The sequence below is a fragment of the Eutrigla gurnardus genome, assembly GCF_963514095.1.
Source record: "Eutrigla gurnardus genome assembly, chromosome: 3".
In the NCBI taxonomy this organism is placed as follows: domain Eukaryota; kingdom Metazoa; phylum Chordata; class Actinopteri; order Perciformes; family Triglidae; genus Eutrigla; species Eutrigla gurnardus.
In genome coordinates, this window is record NC_139917.1 from 10,357,230 (window position 1) to 10,379,835 (window position 22,606).

The 22,606-nt window shown below is 41.1% G+C and overlaps 1 protein-coding gene and 1 long non-coding RNA gene across 5 annotated transcripts in view; both read left to right on the plus strand.

Annotated features, from left to right (window-relative positions):
* The window catches only part of rab11fip4b (RAB11 family interacting protein 4 (class II) b), a 52,681-nt gene extending 46,284 nt beyond the window's left edge, over window positions 1-6,397 (plus strand). For 3 of the 4 annotated variants that reach the window (XM_084006324.1, XM_084006321.1, XM_084006322.1), the window contains exons 9-13: window positions 534-671; window positions 840-998; window positions 2,409-2,489; window positions 2,938-3,081; window positions 3,514-6,397. In XM_084006324.1, the coding sequence (XP_083862450.1) occupies window positions 534-671; window positions 840-998; window positions 2,409-2,489; window positions 2,938-3,081; window positions 3,514-3,633 (642 nt within the window). In that variant the 3' untranslated portion in view covers window positions 3,634-6,397. The remainder of the gene's footprint in view (window positions 1-533; window positions 672-839; window positions 999-2,408; window positions 2,490-2,937; window positions 3,082-3,513) is intronic. The other variant, XM_084006323.1, reaches the window with a different exon arrangement.
* A 1,553-nt stretch (window positions 6,398-7,950) lies between these two features.
* On the plus strand, window positions 7,951-10,808 carry LOC311010717. The gene is made up of 3 exons (XR_014596825.1): window positions 7,951-8,153; window positions 9,081-9,199; window positions 10,488-10,808. It is a non-coding gene; the product is annotated as an uncharacterized lncRNA (long non-coding RNA).
* Window positions 10,809-22,606: the final 11,798 nt, after the last annotated feature.

Sequence of the window (22,606 nt, forward strand, 5' to 3'; positions counted from 1 at the left end):
GTAACCAAACTTGGGTCCTGTAAATACTCACGTAACCGTATTTAAATAGGGACAACGTGGAAGTGCTTGGTCGCTTCTAACTTCACCCCCCTTTGGATCCTAAGGACAAGCTACATGCTAGCAAATTAGCGCTGCGCGGAGTGCGCTCAAGAGCCATTTAGTGCACGCACAGAGGAGAGGGAGGTATGTATCACCTCGTCTAACATCAGAGCAGAACATAGTTCAGTATGGAAATGCGGTGGTGTTTTCCTTTAAAGGCTTAAAAGATTTTCCTCAGAAAACGATGTATAGACTCATACTACAATAATCCCTCTCAATCATCACTTGTGACTACAAGTGCGTGGTGGTGAACCTTCCGTCCGTCTGGACTTCATTATTTTGCTCTGTTTTGGTCCTGGGCGTCTGGGTAAACTGTACTGTCAACAGGAACACCCATCTCATAAGTGTGTGTATGTGCTTGGCTGATTTGATATAACATCAGCAGGAAACAAACTTCCAACTGTAACTGTGTGTGCATGTCTGTCCGTCCTCAGGAGAAGCAAAGGATGACAGACAAGCTGGAGGACACCAGTCTGCGCCTGAAGGATGAAATGGACCTCTACAGGAAGATGATGGACAAGCTGAGACAGAACAGGCAGCAGTTCCAGAAAGAAAAGGAAGCCATGCAGGAGGTGGGAGGGACTACTTCTTCATGCAATCAGACACACAGAGTGGATTGTTTGTTCTGCTTCCTCTCTTTCATTCTTCTCTCTCTCACTGCCATTGTGCCGCCTCATACACCCACACCCACAGAATCCTGCACTGGCCTTATATAACGTTGTTCATTTCTCCGTGTGCAGGTCATCGAGGACCTGCGTCGAGAGCTGGAGCATTTGCAGCTCTTCAAGCTGGATGCAGAGAGGACTGGCCGCGGTCGCAGCTCTTCCTCCGGGCTGGCAGACTTCAACAGCAGGACCAGGGAGGTGGAGCTGGAGCACGAGGTCAAGAGGCTCAAGCAGGTACCGATGAAAGACTCTCTTTGTTTTACCCAGTCAGCTCACCGAGTGTTGTAGCCGCTGAGTGGGCTTTAAGATGATCATAAAATGCATTCACGTTGATTTTAAGAGAATGGGGAAGCAAAATGGCTCCTCCTGTACAGCTGGTTTTGATGCACCTGAGAGGACTAGATGTGCAAAGATGTTATGTGTCACAGATTGAATAAAACAGTGGACGTCTCTTGGCTGACTATTTGTTTGCATTGATTTAAGTCAAACTTATTAATTGTTTTCCTATCCTTGATATCCAAAATGTGTCTCAATTTGATACATTTGTCACAGGGTACAAGTTCATTTTATTTATCGTGAGCTTTTATAAAGTGTTTTTCACCATTTAACATTACTGAAAATCAGGCTACTTACTTTCAGTCTCTGTTGAAGTCATCTCGATGAACACAATCATCTCATCCCTGCATTATTTCTACACAAATGTAAAGCCCTCTAACTCTGTTCAGTGTATCTGCACAGTGATTCAGATGGGCTACTTGAGTTATATTTATCCATGCAGACTCAATGCACTTTGCTTCCTGTAACCTTGCTCTTACAGGAAGGAGAAGCATTTCCATTATACACGATAACTTATTTGATATTTCCGTGGCTGCTAAGTGGATCACATAGAAACAGAGTGGGTTTTGGCAGAATTTATTACCACACATTAACGGTGTGGTGATGGACTTGAAACGGTCAAAAGCGATCACCTCGGCCCCTCTCATTCCCTTAAATCGCCTCAACATGTTGAACTGATGAGTTTGGTTAATGGAGCTTAACCCAGCTTCATTGCAGTGCAGTACCTGCTACAGAGTACATGTTCTCTCTTCTTTCGTTTCTCTACTCCCAGATACGGGGACATTTGCCTCTAGGTATCAACCTGCCAGACTTAAATATCATGTTACTGTTTCCAGTGCTGGGAAGCATACAGACCTGGTGCAAAGGAAACATTAGGGGAGTAGGGAGCAGATGAGTGTTTTCCAAGTAGATGTTAACTTTCCTTGAAGTTGTATAGAGGCCTCTGTCTGACACACCTTCAGTACATGTGATGATATATCAGAGACATGATGCACCAAAGTTCCTTAGTCAACAAGAAAAGGCAACTCAAACCAAACTTGTCACACTAAGTACGGGCGAGCGAGAAGGGGAACATTTAGGAATACTGGTTTGATTCCAGCTTCAATCTGCAGATGCTTTGGTCATTGTGTCTCTTTCTCCCTCTTTAGATTTAGAAGAATTCAATTTGAATGCCTTTGGTCAGACACATTCTGTGGACAAATGATTTTATTTGAGAGACACTGCCCTGTGACGTCCATGAGGATTAGCTCACTATCTTATGCTTCCCTGTGCACTTCTGTAAATGTCTGTATGTGTGTGTGTGTCCAGCGATTTGTGTCCCAGGACTTTCTCCCCCCCGAATTCCAGCACCTGGTGTTGTCTGGTGCTCGGCTCCGTCCTGGTCTGATGGTAAAATTGCTTCTGTGACCTCCTGATTAACCACTAATCACAATGGAGTAGAGTGAACTTGCCCAAGCTGGACTGGGGGTCAGTGCTGCAATTTCCTCGCTAATGGATAGACACACAACGAGGGAAAAGCAAACTGACTTCTAGTTGGCGTTCAAAGGCAACTTAATCATGGAGCTTTCATAACACACCAGAAAAAACAAGCAGGGGAGCAGTTTGTTCTGTAACACGCATAACCCTTGTTACGTCCTGTAGGTGTTGCCAAAATAGATCGCTGTGTTTGCTGCTGGATGAGCTACATGAAGTGCAGTGTTTTGTCGTATGGGTTGAGTGAGGCTTGAGTAGCGGTTGTTTTTACATGTTTTTTAAAAGCTTTACCGTCACCGCTGATTACACTTGTGTGGTCCAGATACGTATCTCACTCTCCACTCATCCATCCCTGTGTTTCTAGGAGAACCAGAAGCTGAGAGAGCAGAACGACGAGCTTAACGGCCAGATCCTCAGCCTCAGTCTATATGAAGCCAAGACCCTGTTTGCCACACAGACCAAGGCCCAGTCCCTCGCCGCTGAGATAGAAAATGCCTCCAGAGACCAGGTGAACTCAGGAAAAGATCCTCCTCACACGTATATTATTCTCCAGCAGACTGCATTGTCATTGTTGACTGTTAAATGTTACAAAATGGATTTGATGTGATGACCAGTGCTTTACGTACGTAGTAGTTAAAGCCTAAAGCACATATCACAGCATTGACACTGTTCTACTTCTTACGTTATTGTAGATTTGAATGTATTTTTCTTGATGTTGAGGTCATTTCTCACACATACCTGACACTGACCCATGTCATGGAAATACAGTACATGTGCTTCAACTGGAAATACTGAGCAGTATGAAATCTGTAGCTGGAATTGGCATTGATGGGCTTTGATCTATGAGTGAATGTGGTTGATTCTTTTGTATGGAAAAAAGTAAAATAGACGGTAATTCTAGCAACATAAACATTTGTTTGACTTACATCTCTCTCCCCAGTTGATGGAAGCCCTGAAGGAGCAGGAAGAAATCAACATCCGTCTGCGACAGTACATGGACAAAATCATCCTGTCCATCCTGGACCACAACCCCTCCATCCTGGAGATCAAGGGCGACTAGCAGCGACTCAACTGGAGTGAGAATCGTTCCCCATCTCGGGAGAATGAGGATCGCTCCAGTTGTTTGATCAGAACCTGCAACCCGAGTCGGGAATGTGTACAGGAAAGCAGAGAGAACTGGAGGCCGCGGTAGAAACTGGAACTTATACATTAACACACATCGCCACCTGCTGGTCGTGCTGGGAAAAGAACTTCTAGAATCGGAGATTGTTCTCAACCAGGGGTTTCTCCCCGGCTGCAGGTCATACTGCTGTGACTCTTCAATGTGATCTCCTCTGTTTTTATTCTATGCTGTGAACTGCTGTTACTGTCGCAGCTTTGATTTAATACGACTGATATTCCCAGGAATATCCCGCGCTGCAACATACTTTGAGGATGGACAAAGTCGCCCATACGCTAGTGCACTGGACACATGTACCTTGGCATGAAAACTGGAACAATGTCACAAACCTGACGTGGGTTTGGCTGCATCCTGGTGTAACGTTAGCTGTGTTTATCCACAGAAAGACAGTTTGGTGTGATCTTTTAGGAAAATACAGTGAGACAGACGAACAACTTAGCAAGCAGACTGTAAACCCCAAACCTCAGAGGCATTAGGGCAGACCAGTGGAGTGTCGCCTGATCTGTAAACCGCCTGTCTTTTCCCCTCACAAAGCTGTTCTCTGAAGAAAATGCATGTTGGTGACTTATTTGGATAGGCACGTTTTAAGAGGGGATAGAGAAAAGCGGAAGATTTGAAGTAAACAAATCTCTTCCCCTAGAGATTTGCGGTGTCAGATGATGGACCATGTATCCAAGCAGAGGAGCGTTTTGGTGAAGTCGGTGAAGGTTAATTGAAGGTTAATTTGCTTTGGTTTCTTCTTGAGAACATTGTCTTCCAGTAGCCTTGCAACAGCATTGCAGTGTCAATCAGTCCAATAGTGAATCTTTTTTTCACTGAGAAGTGGCCCTTAGTCGGTTCAGAGTAGTAGAGTGTCACTTTATGGAGCAGAAGCTGCAGCCAAGGAGTGTCTTTGAAGCGTAACTTCCATGGTGGCTATTTGCTAACGATGCATTGACTTTGTTGCTAGCAATAGACGATGATGTTGCACAGAAATGTCAGGATGTGAATGTACAGGGTGTGTGGTGACCGGTTGCCATCGTTACGTGGTTTACTGAATAATCTCTCAGTGAAACTCTTGATATTGTACGTGAGCAGCACAGGAAACTCACTCATTGGTATAAAAAACTGGATCAGCCATCTCAAAGCCCTCTGAAAGTCTATGATACTGTAAATATCATGAATGTACAACTGGATGATTCACTTTCTTTGAGGCCAAACAGGCTTTTTTGGATCTCTGTAATGAGTTAAGATAACGCTGTAACTCACATGTACAGTATTCAATACTGTAATACAGAGGGCATTGTTAGGGGAAGGGAAACAATTACAATCTGCTGTGTTATGTAATTATTCTAAACTTGAGTTTTGCTTCCTTGCACAAAAAAAGAAAAATGTTTTCCTTTTGCATGGTTCACCTTTTCTTCTGTCTGTGCCTTTTGAGGACATTTTTCAAGACGACGTTGCGATAGATATACATAGTTTTCGACGGTACATTGTATGTCTACGTCTGACATATTTTCTTGATTGTAAATGTTGTAATTATACAGTGATAATTTGTATTCATGTGCCACTCACCAATCTTTTTTCAGATTGATACTATGAAAACGATTTTATACAGTTTTATCAATAACAAACTGGTGATTGCTTTTAGGCGTCCTGTTAGAAAAGCGGTAGCTACAGCGCAATGCTTTGTATGGTTGGCAGGTTATTTAATGCAGTGGGGGGTGTTTTGTTTCCTTTCTCCATTTGTTTTTTAATTTTATTTTTTTGTTGGTCCTGGTGAGTCCATTGCTTTTCAGTCTGCTTTCAAATGGCTTTTATATGGTTGTAAACTGTCTTCCTAACTTAAACTAAATGGTGAGCATTATGAGCAATATTAACTTATTTACCAATACCTGGATATTTGTGTCTTGTTTTGCTTCACAAATCTTTTTACTCTATAGCTGCTTGCGCCATTCTAGATTAAAAAAATTAAAATAAACAGTACATTAAGTTGTACAATTAGTCACAAACCCATTTTATGTAGCTCTTAAATTTTTAACTATTAGGGCTATCCGTTGCGATGTAGTCACTATAAACAGCAATAAAAATGGCTTTGGTAGTGATGCTGTCTCATGGAATTTCTTATTTTCAATGATGTTTATGTCTCCTTATTTCCATTCACATAATACATAAAAGAAGAAATTGCTTGTTCTGTGCTGTCAGTGCTGCTGTCTTAGGCTGCCACTGGGGTTTGCTGAAAACATTTGAGCTGACATCAAATAACCCAATCTTATCAATGACAGACATTTTCTTGGTTTCTATATTTGTTAACATGTCAAAGTATGTACCACATAATGCTGTGACAGCCTACACTGTACTGGGAAGGCTTTGTGAGCTTTCCAGTTCCCTGTACAGGTCAGTCTATCCTCAGCACCAGATTCACAAAACCACCTCATTATGAACCTTTGCTTTGTGCATGAGGGGGCAATGATGAAACAGGAAAGGACCTTCTCCCCAAATCCATCCCCAAATATCGATACTATGTCTTGTTTTTTTAAATTAATTATATTTATAGGATCAGTTTCAGTCTTACCCATTTCATTAAATATTAGAACGGTGTGTGAAAATGACGTTCTGTTGTGGTGAACATAGTTTATGGAGCCAGTTTTGATATGCTTCAGTTGGGGAATAAACCTGGGTCTCGCAGATGGCAGATAGACATTCTTCCATTCAGCTTACAAATGATTGTTAACCTCTGACAAATAATTGGTCATGAAAATCATACAAATATTGGAATCGTCAATTATGGCCTATTATTGTATCGAAAAAAATGTTGCAGTATCGCCCACCCGTGTTTGCAGACTGCTCTCTACGTCGCAGGTGACGCAATGACGTAAAGGGAAACGGAAGCAGAACCGCGAGGGGTCGCTGTTCGATCATTGACGTCCTGAATAATCTAACAGTCTATGGCTAACTAGCTACATAACTGCAGGCGTCGGCCTCTGCCAAGGAACACATTACAAACGTCATATACATGTTCCATTCTCGACTGCATGCAAAAAAAAAACCGAAGTCTACAAATAGGACGTTGTTTTGTGGCGCCATCTAGCGGCGTAACGTTTGTTTCCTTTTTGTTCGTCCACACTGAGCGCTGCTGCTCCGGCGACGTGTGCCTCAGGCTACAGTACAGGTAAGGTGACGGTAGCTTCATTTAGCACTTAAGAGTTAAATTATGGGGTTGCTTTCCCATCAACAGCCTTATCGGAAGGACCCCTTACGTGTGTTTCGTTAACTGGTTTGTTGCTTCCCCCCCCCCCGTGGTAAATACACGAGGGGAACCGCCGAAACGACATTAGCGGTCAATCACAACGCTAAGTTAGCGTTAGCCAATGAGCGGTGTGTTAGCAGGTGGGTTAGCTAGCAGTCAACCGGCAACCAAAGTAGCTATGTGTCTTTTTTTTTTTTTTTTTTACCGCTCAAATGTGTTATGGTTTAGACCACGCAGTTAAAACGGTGGTGTGTAACATCTTGCAAGTAGCATTAAATTGCTTTTAAAGGGGGCACTAACTTTAGATCGCACCAAACAGTTAACGCGCATTAAGGCACCACGAAAGCAAATCTATATATTTTTTAGACAATGTTGACTTTGGGAGATTAAAGTAACCTCATCTTCACAATAAACCATTAAACATTAAACCATTAAAAGTAAACACGTGTACCAGATTATATTTTATAAATAGAGCTAAGTAAGTATGTGTAAAGAAATACAAATTACACACTAGTACATTTTTCAATGTTTAGAAATGTCCCGGGGTGAATGTTAAATGTACGTCTACTATCTTTTAGTACTAAGCAGACTGGATTAGGTGATCACCAAAGGCATTAGGGTCGATTTTGTATTGTTATCATGGTGTTTTCTTTCATTCTTTGCACTTACATCAAACCTTTCCACTGTATGTTACAGGGGACGTGATGCCTCACAACGGTGTGAGCTATGTGGGTAAAAGAGGAGGAAGGCGTCACAACACCTGGAAAGCCAGTGATCAGGTCCCAGGCACAGCTTTGGTTAATGGAGCCGTTGCTCCCGATGGCTGCCCAGCTGCTGCCACTGAGAGCACGCCAGCTGGCACGGTGTATGTTACCAAACCGCCACGCATGCTTAATGGTCATGTTAACCATTGCTACAAAGGCAAGAGTATAAAAGCAGAGCCCCAAAGGACACTCGGGAAATATGGAAGCACTGTTTCAACTGTCACTGTTAACTCAGCATCTGGCAGGGTCCGCAGGCCAGGCGATGTCGTTGGTAGCTCAGTGAAGGGACCCGTCAGTCTCGACACGGTTGATTCCCTGTGTAATTCTGAACAAAAGGCACCACAGCTCAGCCTGTCAGCAACGGCAAAGAACTGGAGAGGAAGGAGGAAATTCGGACGTAAGAAGAGGTGCGCCACCGACCTTTTTGAATAAATCAAATTGTGCATAGTTCAAACCTGTCAGTCGATTCTTCTGTTTATGTCTTGAGCATAAGCTAGTGTAGACAATTGTTGCATTGGTTAAAATAGAGATGCATCAGTACAGGCAGACAGGTGACTTAAAAAAATGTGTAGACAGGATTTGAAAAATGCAACTTCACTGTACCTTTTAGTGGATTACTACGGTCTTAAAGGGACAGATCATCCCAAAATCAAAAATACATATTTTCCCTCTTTCTTGTAGCTCTATTTATCAATTTAGATTGTTTAAGTGTGTGTTGCCTACTTATATCGGCTGTAGAGATGTCTGACTTTTGTCCAATTTAGAGGGATTTGGAAAAACTCAATAGCAATGTTTCATCCTCCATGAAACTGCTCTCAACAAGGTCTGTGGATTATCTTGAGCACCACAAGCCGAGTGTCATATGTGACAATATAATGGCACTATATTATAGTGCCATTATATTGGAACGAAGGCAGACATCTCTCCAGCCTGTATCTCCAAAACAATCTAGATTGATAAATAGCACTACAGGTAAGAGGAGAAATATGTATATGTTGATTTTGCTGTGAACTGTACCTTTTTCTTTATTTATTTATTTTTTAAAGTTTGCAATTAAGTTATGCAATGTTAAAGAAATAGTTAGAATTTTTTTGGAAATACTCTTTGAACCTTTCTGTCTGAGAGTTATAGTTGAAGATTGATACTACCATACTCTCATATTAGTCTGTTTAACATAAGGAGGAAACGGGGGGTTAAACCACTAATTATTGTTTATACATTTCAGTTATTGTATGGATCAAGTGAACTAGATATATCTGATGTGAATTAGTGAGCTTTAGCTGCTGGTAGCCTCCTTGTTTGTGTGACACTTATCGTGCCGCCAACCTTTCCAGAACAGCTGAAGTCTTCCAGCTGACGCCTCCACCAAAAGAGCAGGAAGACTGGGAAAAGGAGATCCAAGAGGTCACACTGACTGACTCGGAAAAGATCTGTAACGGCGTCCAACCCTACGGTAAAGACAAACATTTAAATATGACAGTTTCTCCTTTCATAGCACTGTATCCATACTATTTGCTGAGGTCACACAATACCTGTAATACATATACTAGTAATACTATACTATTATATCTAAAAGGTGACTCGAAAGTTTGGCATAACCAGTTCTATTGATGTTTTGCTTCTTTCCTCCAATAGTGATTGTTTTAACTGAGGCAAAACAAGTATAATTTGAAATAGTTTTGGCCACAAAAGAAGAATTCAATGATTAAAACTTTGGTTAAGTCGATGTTTCCAGTGTTGCGTGCCCGGGAAGAATACTGTTGTTGCCATTTCCACCCCCAAATAACTTTAAAATAAATAAATACATTTGTATTCCAGTCCAGAAGAACATAAATGACCATAGATCATAATTGAACCACAGCGATGGTTTTAATATTTAGGCTGATTTCCTTTGGGGCCTCTACTCGGTGGTGAGAATGGAGTCCATAGTATGTTCAGCTGATATTCTGTGATTTAGTGCTAACCTTCTGTTTCTATTGTGACACTTTAAGAATAGCTTTGCTTAATTATCTTATTTCTACGTAGTGTATTTAACATTAACCCTTAACAGTTAGCTCAACCATTTGGTAGAGGCCTGTAAAAAAAGGATTTAGGGTCAACAAGGAGGGAAAAAAGACGTTTTATGTTATTGCCTCAAAGCGGTAGGACAAGCAAATAAATACTTTATTTTAATAAAATTTTCTTGGTGTCGCACCTGTTAATATTTCAGCTTGGTATAGTCTGTATTGAGGAAACAGGAACCTGTTCTTATTTAAATCATCTGCACACATTTAGATGCTAAGCTACCATTTTCTTTTACTCAATGCCTGGTTATTTCTTCTATTCTTATTTATTCATATGTATTGCCCTTTTAAGTTGTCGGTCTGGTTGAGCCATTGTACAGCATTTCATTCTCCATGTCCAAAACAAACCCATCATACAAAAAAACATCTATTTGTAAGAGAGGACTTTCTACAAGTGAAAAGCATGAAAGATGATTCACAAATAAAGAGGGGCCATCTTAATGCAATCAAGCTTTTGTGGCAGGCGATCCCAACCAGCATCAGTGTATTCATTTTTTAATAATATGAATTAACATTTTGCATTAAGTTAAATTACATTAGTGTTGTTACAACTGCAGTCTAATGAGGGAAACTAAAAATGGATATTGCCAATTTCAGCATTTCTTAACAAGCTATTTCTGCTCAGGCTGAAGTCAGGTCAAGTGCAAATGTTGTGCTGGTATTCTGTTCCTCCTCCAGGTCCACATGATGTGATCGATTTTGCTTTGCGTGATTTGACACTTAAGCCAACGCACACAGTTGTCCTGCCAGTGACAGCCAATTACCACCCAGCCGTGCACCACCGACGCCCCGTCCGATGGCACTGCCACAACAATCCCACTGAGCCAGACCAGTTTGCAGATGCCGACGAGTAAGCCAGACGTATGCGGTTATGTTCCAGGATTTGTAGAAGTCAATGTTCACATGCCAAAAGTAAGGGAGAAATTCTGCTGTTAATCTACTTCACCCCTGCTTGGCATCGTTCAGATTTGGGGAGCCTGGATAGGAGCGTAAAATATTTGTTTAGTCAGCATCTGTCTTACTTTCCTCATCTAAAACATTAAATTTAAGAAATGTATTCTGAGTTAGCATCTATGCAAAGCTTGAAAAAAACATTAGTAATGCTCCTTTAGGTCAAAGATTGTCAGGTGGGAGCCGAAGTTGCGTTTGAGTTGTATTTTTTATTGTAGATTTTACTTTCTATTTTAGATTTATATTCCAACATTAATTTGTTAAGCTTCTGTGATCTTAAGGAATGATTTTAGATAAACTTCAATACTTTGCTGTTGTATCGCTCTAGTGATTGTTGTTACTGAAAAAGGCCATGCATTTACTGTTCACTCATTTCATATCTTCATAATGTTGCTAGTAGTCCAAGAACTGAGTATAGTATGAGCATAGTTTTTTGTTTTTTTAAAATGCGTGAAAGCGGTTTTCAAAATAAGTTGCTCCAGTTCCAAATTCCATTGTTTAGAAATGTTACGTTCGCAAGTACATGTGTTAACAATTTGAATTTGGGCAAAGCCCACCTAAACAAGAAATTATGGTTTGATTATGTAACAACAACAAATCGATATCTGTCTTGTCAGATTTTCATGTTCATGTTCACCACAATAAATCAAATTTTCTTCTACCTTGTGGTCAAACCATGCGTGTTTATCTTCACGAGTCATCGCTCCAGTCAAAATGAGGTTCACCTGTGTTGTCAGGCTTTTCAGGAACAGTACTACTACATCAACTAAAGCCATGTTGTCCAGAGGTGGGAAGTAACAAAGTACAAATACATTGTTACGGAACTAAAGTAGAATTTTCATCTGTACTTTACTTATTATAAGTAGTATAGTATTCAAATTTCTGACAACCTTTTACTTTTACCCCCTTAATTTTAAAACAAATATCTGTACTTTCAAAAGAGGCTTTTTACTTAAGTTTTATTGCATTTGAGGGGAATTGCCGATAATTTCTTTTCTTATAAATGACTTGAGAATGAGTTAGCCTTGCAAAAAAAAAAGCCAGCCAGTAGGAATGTCATTCATAGGGATACTTTTTACTTTATACTTTGAGTACATTTCAGATCATGTACTTTTACTTACTTTTACTTGAGTAAAGAGGTTGAATCAGTCTTTTTGAACACAATTATCTGTACTTCTACTTGAGTATAGCATTTCTGTACTTTTGACACCTGATGTTGTCAAGCTTTAAGTCATACTGGTTTCATTCTGTGAAGATTTTAGATGCGATGACAGCTTTTGGCCACTAGATGGGGGAGTTAGTTTCAGATTTGACTCTGTTATTCCACACACCTTTGGGAGTTCATTGGGTTCATTCCCAAGGACTTGGGAGACACAAGCACTTACTTGCACACTGTTCAAACCCCATTTCCTCCTGCTGTTTCATTGAGAATGCTGCTAAAGATGGTGTTGCAGGCTGTTACTAAGCTGATTAATGCCATCTAATACTACTGAATCATTCATGTCCACAGACTCCATTTTAATAATAGATTGAGGTCATAATCTCTAGTGAATCTCTAGTCGTTTGCTCTGATGAGACTTTGTAGTTCAATTCCAAGTCGAGCTTTGGGTTGTTTTTTCCCCCCCCTTGATTTTTCTTTCAGATCAAAGAGATGAAGTAGCTTTTGAAGTTCCTCAGCCATCTATGTGAAGTTCATTGTTGATGTGAGGGGCAAATGGGACGGCAGGAGTGGTGATGGTGATGATAGCGGAAGATGATGTCATGACGACATGATGACATTTGATGGGGATCGAATGGTCACTGAGCAGTCTGTTTTGAGTCCCATTGAGTTGTTCACAGGAGATTCAGACAGTGTAAGAAATAAAGAGAATCATGACGTGCAAAATGAAGGGTGATGAGGGTGAACCCTGCCTTTCCATCAGTGCATGCATGATAGCTCTCAGCCCGTCTGTCCATGAACAGGATACGTAGTTTACTAAATGGATGGATGAATGATTGTCAGAATGTGAATTTTAAATCTTTCTGTTTTTGTCTCTTTGAAGCATTAGTTTCCAGGAGGCTGACCCACACTCAATGTCATTGTTAATTTACCCTTCTGATGATCATTCTTTGCAAACTTGGCTTCCCTTAAAGTGAAAATCCACTCCAAAGCTGTATTCACATATGGTACTCGTTTGATCTTCGTCAGTTTAATAAATATTTGTGAGCATGAAGACGCCCCCCCCCCCCCCCCCCCCAAAAAAAACCCTCAAACAGAAAACCCATAATTGAATTTGAATTTGTCATGTCATCATGGGTTTAAAAGGGCGGTTAACCTCAAAATCAAAAATAGATATCTCTCCTCTTTTCTGTAGTGCCATTATCAATCTCGATAGTTTTGGTGTGAGTTGCCTAGTTTTTGAGATATGAGCCATGAAGATGTCTTCCTTTGAATATAATGGGACTAGATGGTACTTGGCTTGTGGTGCTTAAAGTGCCCCAAAAATAAATTTTATAGATTGCTATTCACATTTTTGTGGCGCTTTGAGCACCACAAGCAGAGTGCCATATGATACTATTTTAGGGATATAAGCGGTGCAGACAAGAGGGAAAATATGTATTTTTGTTGCTGCTTCTTTAAGGTCAAGAGTTACACTGTTACTGTTTTCACATCCATGTGAATAGTTTTATTAACAGTAAATACTTTTCACTAAAATATGCCTCATTTAAACTTCCCCTTAACACGAGGAATCTGTTTACAAAACCCATCTGTTATTAATTATATATGGAGCAGCTCGCATACTCACATAGTTAGTTTTATGAGAGGCTGATTCATAGTCCCAAATCTTGACTAAACCAGCATCTTAAAAAAGAAAAAAAGTCTGTTGTCTTTAGAGTGGATTTCCCCTTGATAACTGCAGTGGATGTAACAGTCTTGCATTATAATTTTGTGGGGGTGGTATCAGATTTATGTTGTTAAGAAACTGCCTGTTGTAATCCTGGTGAGGGATTCATGCCCCCATATGTCTCAATGGAACCCTTTCTCCACATCCTGCGTTTGGACAAATACGCAGACTGCTTGCTCTACTTCCACACTGCAGTTATTGTTGGTCATGTTCAGCTCGTTGCTTTTAGTTCCTATTTTAAGTGAAATTCAGTACATTATCATAGTATTGGTTGTACACTGACCACCCACAATGTTTTATTGTATTGATAGGCAAAGAGACTTTAATTATAAGTTACATTTTCCACAGCTGAGAGGACTTTGGGAATTCAGCTCCAGGCCTTTTGAGCGCCACATTTCACGGATGTGAATCACCACCGCTTATTTCATCTGGTTCCAGTGTGGCCGGTCATTTAGCATTCAGCGTCTTGATTGATCTGGCAACATAATGGTTTGTTAGGCTGGCACAGGAAGAGACCCAGGAGGAGAGGGGAAGGCGGATTGTGGTCAGTTTAACCTCCGGCAGTTCACCAAAGCAAACGGATTGCTGGAGGGAATAGACATTTGTCACCGTAATTCTAAACCTGCTGTCCTAAATTGCTAATCCTTCCTGTGCTTCCACATGGAAATGAATACTAATAAAAACACATAATTGAGCCACACCTGTGCACTCTGTAGTTTATTATGAGTCAATCTCATATCCATTGTCCTCCTGGTGGTTGTGTGTGTGTGTGTGTGTGTGTGTGTGTGTGTGTGTGTGTGTGTATACGTGTGTGTGTGTGTGTACGTACTAAATGTTGACCACTGACACTAAAAGATGTCAGTGGTCAAAACAGGTTTTTTCTTTTTTCTGTCCACAACTCTGCTAATTATTAAAAAAAAAATTCCACACAAATGAAAGTGACCATTGAAAAAGATCCTCACATTCTTCCATACAAACAGCAAGTCATATGTGTTGTATCAATAGGATGCTGTCCCACGTCCTCCTCTAAATGACCTCCTGCAGTACATGATAAATTGCACAGCCAGTTCAGACGGGCAGCTCTGTTTCTCCTCTGTGACTCACCTCCAGTCTTTTTCATCTGTCTTCTGTGTGTCCAGTCATTTCCTGTGCTTTCTTTTATTGATCTTGTTACAGTATGTTGGCAAGTACAGAAAGATGCCTGTGGTTAGCTAGCCACAGCCAGAGCTAACCAGTACAAAACATAAATACATTGGCTGTTTGGGGATTCTGGTAAATTGGAACAGTTATCTGCAGTCCATGATTGAAAATTGGTAAAAGATGGAAACTACAAGGACCATTGGAAAAATTTGCCTCAGTACGACTATCCATGCCAATGCTATTTTATCACAGAAATTTGGCAGCATTAAAATGTAATGACTCCTTAGCACTTCAAATTCTCTATAAAGTTTCTGGAAATGGTGGATAGTTCATGGTTTGTTTTTAGGCTGTAAACACATTGATTTCCCTGAGATTCTTTTTAGTCGCTCCCAAAGAAGAAGGTTCGTGGTTTCCTGTCATTGTGACTCGGCCCAGTAGGACGACAGCCAGTGTGAAGGGATCTGGGTGACAGACCATCCAGAAAAAAAGATTGCACACAGCCTGTGGAAATAGCTGTCGGCAGTGATTGTAAATGCTACAGCAGCCTAATGACCAAGCACACTGTTTCTTAACTTCATGATGAAACCCCCCAAAAAAGGTGCTGCAATGATTTCCAAGTAGGCTAGCTTGCACACTAAATCACCCTGATCCAGTTTATCGGTGTCTTGTCTTTTAGAACCACGATGCATTTTTAGCATGTTTAGTGTTTTGGGTGGATTGTTCTGTAAGAAACTGTTGCCACATCTGTTGAACAGAGGAAGGGTAACAGATTTTGCTGAGTCAGAGTGATTGGAATCAGAGGGCGTTTGCCTGGAGTGAAATCTTCACCATATGGTGAAACTGGAGCACTGCACCATGCTACAAGCCTGGATCTAGTAAATTCACTTCCTGAATGTCACTTTAATGCTATTGTATGACATTCTTGTTGCAATGTGATGGTTTTGATTAGGGTACAGTTGAGGAGATACATGTGCTTTAACAACTTCCTTCTGACTTGAATTATAGCAACATATTTTAGCTATGGTCAATGTTTGTGGGTACGTGCAACTGTCTCCAATAAAGTGATAAAGAAGATTGTACATCCTTAAATGTTTAACATCACATTAAAAAAACATGGCAGGATCATTTTAGTGAGTCTCTTTTTACAAAGAAATAGGTTTGGCTCATACAGCCTCAGATTAGTTTTGCTCTCATTTAGACTTTGTCAAAGTCAAAGTATACTTTATTTATCCCAAAGTTGGGCAATTTGTTTGGTCAAAGTGGAGTCCATTTAGGACACACACACACACACACACACACACACACTAATGAATAAATAGATACACAATAAAAAACAATAAAAGAAAAACACAGTATCACAAGAATGGACAATACAATTCATTATCTTGTCCTGCGTCATTCATTAAAACGTCTAATGGCAGAGAGGACAAAATGACACACTAAACCATTTAGTCCTGATCGGTCTTTGCAGCAGCCTACTGTTGCCACAATTGCTACGTTTGAACCTCTCATATAAGGGGTGGGTAGGGTCCCTAAGTATCTGCTCAACCTTGTTGACAATAAGATCTGAACATAATTGAGTGACTGACATTTGACTGCATCCAATAATTTTGCTCGCTGTTTTAACCAAACACTGCAATTTATTTTGGTCTTAAGGACCACTCTGGAGGACTGTTTTTGTAAAATAACTCTAAAATGATACAGTCCACCTGAAAGTAGTTTAGCTTACATAAGAAAAACAGCCGCTGTTGTAATTTTTTTTACCTCAGACATAGTACATATGTCGAATTTGAGTTTTTCATCAAATTCGATGCCTATGTATTTGTAGCTGCTAACCCTCTCAGTTGGTTGGGCGTTAATAGTGCTGTTGGGGATTTCACTTTTATGATGTCTAAAATCTATTATCATTTCTTTTGTTTTATTTGCATTAACAGCCAGGAAGTTGTCTTTACACCATTTGGTGAAGTTACTCACCTCTTCCTCAGAGCTGGTTCGTGCTGAGCTATCCGGTTTCAAATACCCCACAATGGCAGTATCATCTGCATATTTAAAGAAAGTGTGTGTGGATGTTCCAGCTCAGCACTCATTAATATAGTGTGTGTAGAGTAAAGGAGACAAAACACACCCCTGAGGGGCTCTGGTGTTTATGGGCCTGTAGGTGGAGATGAGATTAGAATGAGCTTTTAGGTTAACCCCTAGCTCTGCCAGTTTACCAACAGGTGGGGCTCTATGGTGAAATCAATGACGATGAAAGGTACTAGGCCTTTCCAGATGTCCCAATATGCTGTCGGTCATTGTCAGCAGTGCATCATCCACCCCTCTTCTTGGTTGATAAGCAATTGGTGTGAGTCAAGGCATGGTGAAACTTCATTTAGCAGGTATTTCAATAATATCAGTCTTGTCATGTCATTGTACTTTGCAACATAGGGGTAATATTTACATTTGAAATTGACTGCAGTTCCTCTTCAATCGTCAGTTCATAGTCCTTTTTTTTTTTTAGAAACAATGCATTTATAAAATACAATATAACTTTTTTTAAGTTTAGAAAAGTTAGTAATAATAATTAATGAATTAGTTTAAAAAGTAATTACATTAAAAAACCTGTCCCTAAGTCCCCACCCCCATAAAAAAGAAATATAAGGGAGGAAATATGTGTATATTGCTTAATTGTGTATATATTGATGATTATGATGAGATGATGATAATAATAATGATGATGATGATGATGATGATAAATGAACAAAACACAATCGGTCAAAAAAAGACCCATTGACTTTTTGCTATTTTCACAGCTCAACTATGGCTACAAGGGTGAGAAAGTCCAAGAAGAGATCCTATTGGTCCTTCGTGTGCTGTCAGATTCCACATTGTGAGAAACTTCTGAAGATTGACAGCTCGTATCTCAGTCTTTCAACATGTAAAATGCCCACCAATTCCCTTAACATGCTCTCATACTGGTGGACTGAGTCAGATTTTGATGGTTTCAAAAAGCATCTCACGGCAATTATCATGCCGTACATCACAGTTGCGGGGGCATTGTGGTTTATTGACCTAATTGACATTGAGATAAATAACAGTCTAAAACCAAAAGATTTTAATTTTGCTCAAAGAAAACCAGCAAAAACTCCCATCTAAGAAGCTGGAACCAGAATACCTAAAGAGCAATTAGATCATCAAAATTGTTGTAGATTCTGTCGATCAACTAATTGATCAATTGCCTCAACATTTCAGCTAGTTGAGTTAACATGTTTTCTATGATATTCCTCCAATATCCTCGTCTGAAGCCTTACTTCGTGGTTTGAGGTGGAGATGGCGTCTATTGGATGCTTGGCTGAACACGCGTTAAAGGGTTATTCGTCTCCATGTGGGAATAATATAAAACCTGCAGTACCTTGCCAGGCCCAGGCAGAGGCAGTGTTTATCAGCCATGCAGCTAATGACCCTCTGGCCTGTTGAGATGCTGAGCTCGTAGCTCGGCTGGCTGCTACCCGGCCTGTGACGACCTGCTTGTCGGGCTGCTCTGCCTACCTGTCTGCCTTCTACTTGCCTGCCTATATCCGTCTTCCTACCTGTTCAGTTGCCTCTAACTGACAGCCTCTCTGTCTTCTTGTCAAACTACTCTCCTGGGCGCCTCGATGCTGCCTCTCTGGTATTCTCTCATCCAGATGCCTTTTTTATTGTGTGTGCCTTTCCTTCTGCCCGTCAGTCTTGCTGCAGTAGCTACCGAGCTGTCAGTCTCTCCTCCTCTCTGGTCGTCTTTTGTCATTCTGTCTGGCTGTCTGGCTCCCCAGCTGAGGGATGTCTGGATAGGTGCTGGATAACAAGGACCCCGCAGACCCACCACTCGCATACAAGAACGGAGAACGGGGAGGGAGGGAGGGTGAGAGAAAGGGGGAGGGACGCTGTGATGGATAAAAGGAGAGATAAATGGAGAAAAAAAGGACAGGAATAGGGAGGGAGTGCGTACAGTAAGAGGGCGAGAGGCAGGGAAGGAATGAACACTAATAGATGCATTGGAGAGGGAGATGATGAAGGGAGGATGAAGCAGATGGGTAGGTGGGAAAGCGGAGTGAGTGAAAGAAATAGTTTAATTCCGCTGCTGTTCCCTTTTTATTGAATTAACACGCAGACGTACTGTTAGTATGGGCGCAGAACAGTGACTCTTTAGGGACTTAATATGCATAAAAACACGCTCGGTCTTACTCAAACCTTCTCATACGCATGCACACCCACAGAGGCAGTCCATGTACTATCAGACTTCCTGGGTCTCCCGCACAGTCATCATGATGAGACCTGCATCTGAATTACAGATGAGACCATTTAGTGAAAAGTGCTGCAGTCGGAGTTACAAATTGCCAGCTCTGTGCTTTGTATAATACATAACTCATCAGGCAACCTGGGCCTGCAGTGTCTCGTTGTGCATATGAATGTTCAGAAACCAGGCATGATATAAAGCTATGCTTCTAAGTAATATATTTAGGGCTGAAACAATAAATTCATTTACTTATTATTAATTCATGAATTTTGACATTTTTATTGGCTAAATAGTGATCATCAACATTAGGCTTTAAACCAACTACACCACAGTCACATTAGTGAGTATATATAACTGTGAAGCGGACGGATGACATTGTGAGGAACTGCTTCTTGTAAAACACATATTTTGTATCGTAGAACAAAACGTTAAAATCTCTCCAGCTTGTGTTAACCAGACTTAATTTCAGGCATAGAACCAAAAACCCACTGACTTCGAGTCGAGGGAACCGGAGGTGCAAACACATTTCCGTGTTTTAGTCATTCCTGCAGCAGTGAGATGCAACTGACTTTTTAATACACAGTACAACGGACTTAGTTAAAGCTAGAACAGGTGGTATTCTCCAACTCACATATTTAGCTAAATTCTGTCAGCCTTTTATGCAGTGTAGAGTGATCGCTCATAGCATTAGCCTACATGCTATCTGCTGAGCTTGAAATTCTGTGTGTGTATGAAAGAGACGGTTAAGTCAGCCTCTGTGTGTCTTTTGATCAGCAGGACTGAACCCAGAATTCTCATTCTCCACATTGCTCTGTGGAGCGATAAGAGGAGTTGTTGCTAGCTAGCTTACACCTCCCACGCCTATTTCTCCAATACACAAACACACACGCTCACACTCTGCACACCATACATCACCCAGGAATCTGGCCTTTTAAAGAGGAATCACATTCACTCTCCTGTCTCTGTCTGACTCCCTTTTTCACGCTCTCTCTCACACACACACACACACACACACACACACACACACACACACACACACACACACACACACACACACACACACAATGTATGAACTAAGCAGGCTGATACATGACCAAGTCCAGGGGTCTTGTCCTGCCATCCATTAAGGAAAGCGTAACCTTTTTACCGCCCCTTCCTTCTGTCTCGGCCCACGTGTTTCCATTTCTGTAGCGGAGACATCTTTGCAGCTGTATCGACGGTTATAACTAACTTTCCATAGGGGAAGGGCCATCTGACAGCACACAACAAAGGAATGTGACTGTCGCAGCTGATATAGATATCTGCGCCAGCTTTGTGTCTTAATTTGCACCCTGGCAGAAGCTGGAGTTCAGCTGTTTGTCTCCATTATTATCATATTGGCTAATGGTCTTGTAATTCAAGTCGATGGAGGAGGAGGAGAGGTATGGGAATGAAGCTCATATAAATTCATAATTTTATTAGATATTTAATTCAGTGGTGATGGGAAATTGCACCTTTCATTTAGCAATGACATCATTCCAATATAATGTTGGCCCTCTGCTGTGTTGGGATGCTGCCCGGTTTTGGCGGTGACACTTCCTCCCAAAGTAAAGCTGTCATATCATTCTTTTGGCACACAACACCTTTGTTTTGTTAAATTTGACTCTTCTTCTCAGGATGATATGTGGAGGAGTTTATCAATGTAATGATTTTGTTTAGGGCTGACGATCTGCAATTATTTTGATAATCAGTTAATCGTTTATTTAGATTTTCAAACAAAGAAATGCCAAATATTTTCTGGTTGAATGTGAGCTTTTGTTGGTTTTCTCTTGGAATAGTTTTGGGAGTTTTGAATGTTTTAACAAGTGATTAGAATACCAATGTTGTGCCATAGAGAGCTGTAACAATTAAGTGTTTTGTAAGGTGGATGGAGTTACAGCTTCTCTCTCAATTCTCTTCTCAATTTTAACACATTTTCATGTGCATTTTAAACTATTTAGGTATAAAATGTTTTCTGTAATTTTCTCTTTGGTTATCAACAACACAATGTAACTCATTCATGTGTAAGTTACGGGATTTCTTGAATGGCGTCCTCACTTGACGCTTAATATACACGTGGTCACTCTATTTAAAACCATCCCCTCATAATGAAGAAATCCCTTTCCAGCAGTACATCACCGCCACATGTAATGGAGGAGCAGACCCCCCTCATACTAATTAACCTGGGCACGCTCCATCATGATCCTTGTCAAAGACCTCTCAGCGCGACGCGTTGACGAAAAGCAGAGCAGTCGTCTATTGACAGTTTTGGCACAAGGTGGGCAGAAAGGGTGCATCTGGTGGAGTGGCACCTCCTGGCGGGGTAACTTGGCACCGGCTGCAGGCGGAATGGCAGCTTAGCAGGCAGGCAGACAGAGGGAGCGGGCATACTGTATCCAGGACAAGCAAGGTCACCGGCGCAGGTTGATTGAATGCTCGTAGGAGTGGGTGACCTCCTTCGCTTCCTCTCAGTGGCAGAAAGGGAGACGAGAACGAGGGGAGGATGAAGTTAGGAGCTTGTCTGTCCCACTTTCTCTCTCCCCTCTCTCTCTCTCTGTCTGTTTCTTTCTGTCTCCATCATACTCACAGACACGTTTCAATACACAGTACAGTGTACTTCCATGGACGCATCGATACAGTTAAATTCTCCCCGTTTCTACACTCAGTCTACATGTTGTGTACTTTAGTGCGCCTACACACCACCATATGGAAACGCCTTGGACCTTGACCGCGTTCATTACATAGCATCAAAGCATCGTCTATAATTTAGAGCCTATGCTAAGTTTACTTGTGACTTTCTCTTCTACCTTCATTCACCTCAGCCAGGTCCTTGTGTGTACAGACCATATTATTGTACATTAACGCAGCCACGGTTGCCTCGCAGCATTGATCTCACTTAATCACCGTGACAGACGACCACGGCAGCGAGCAGGTTGGCGAGTCAGCGGGCGTGCACGTCCATGTGTGTCAACCACTGCAATGTAACAGGCAGGCTTAAAACCTGACCGTCATGTGCAAAAGTGAGAAGCACAGCAGTGCTGATCTGTGGAGGGCAGAGAGGAAAAGTGAGTGGTAGGTGAGGATTTAAAGGAATACTTCAGCATTTTGGGGCATACGCTTATTTGTGTTGTTTTATTTCTTCCAAGAGAAGAAGTTGAATACCAATGTCACGCGCCTGTACACAATACACATCAAGCTACAGCGGCCAGTTAGCTTAGCTTAGCACCCAGCCTGGAAACAGGTGGATACAACTAACCTAGTTCTTTCTTTTTTTTTTTTGTAATATTTTATTTTCCAGTTTTATATATATAAATGCAATATACAAACAAACATCTGTATACCAACAGTATAAAGACATAACACAAAACATGGAGGATAACCTTACTCCGTGACCCCACCACCCACCCTGAGAGAGAAAAAAAAAAAAAAAAGGGGAGTCAGTGTGCAAGGTCAATACAAACGACTAAGTACTTGGTGACACAGATGTACCGATATGGTCTAGGTATGGCTGCCATATTTTCAAAAAGGCGTTATATCGTTTTCTAAGA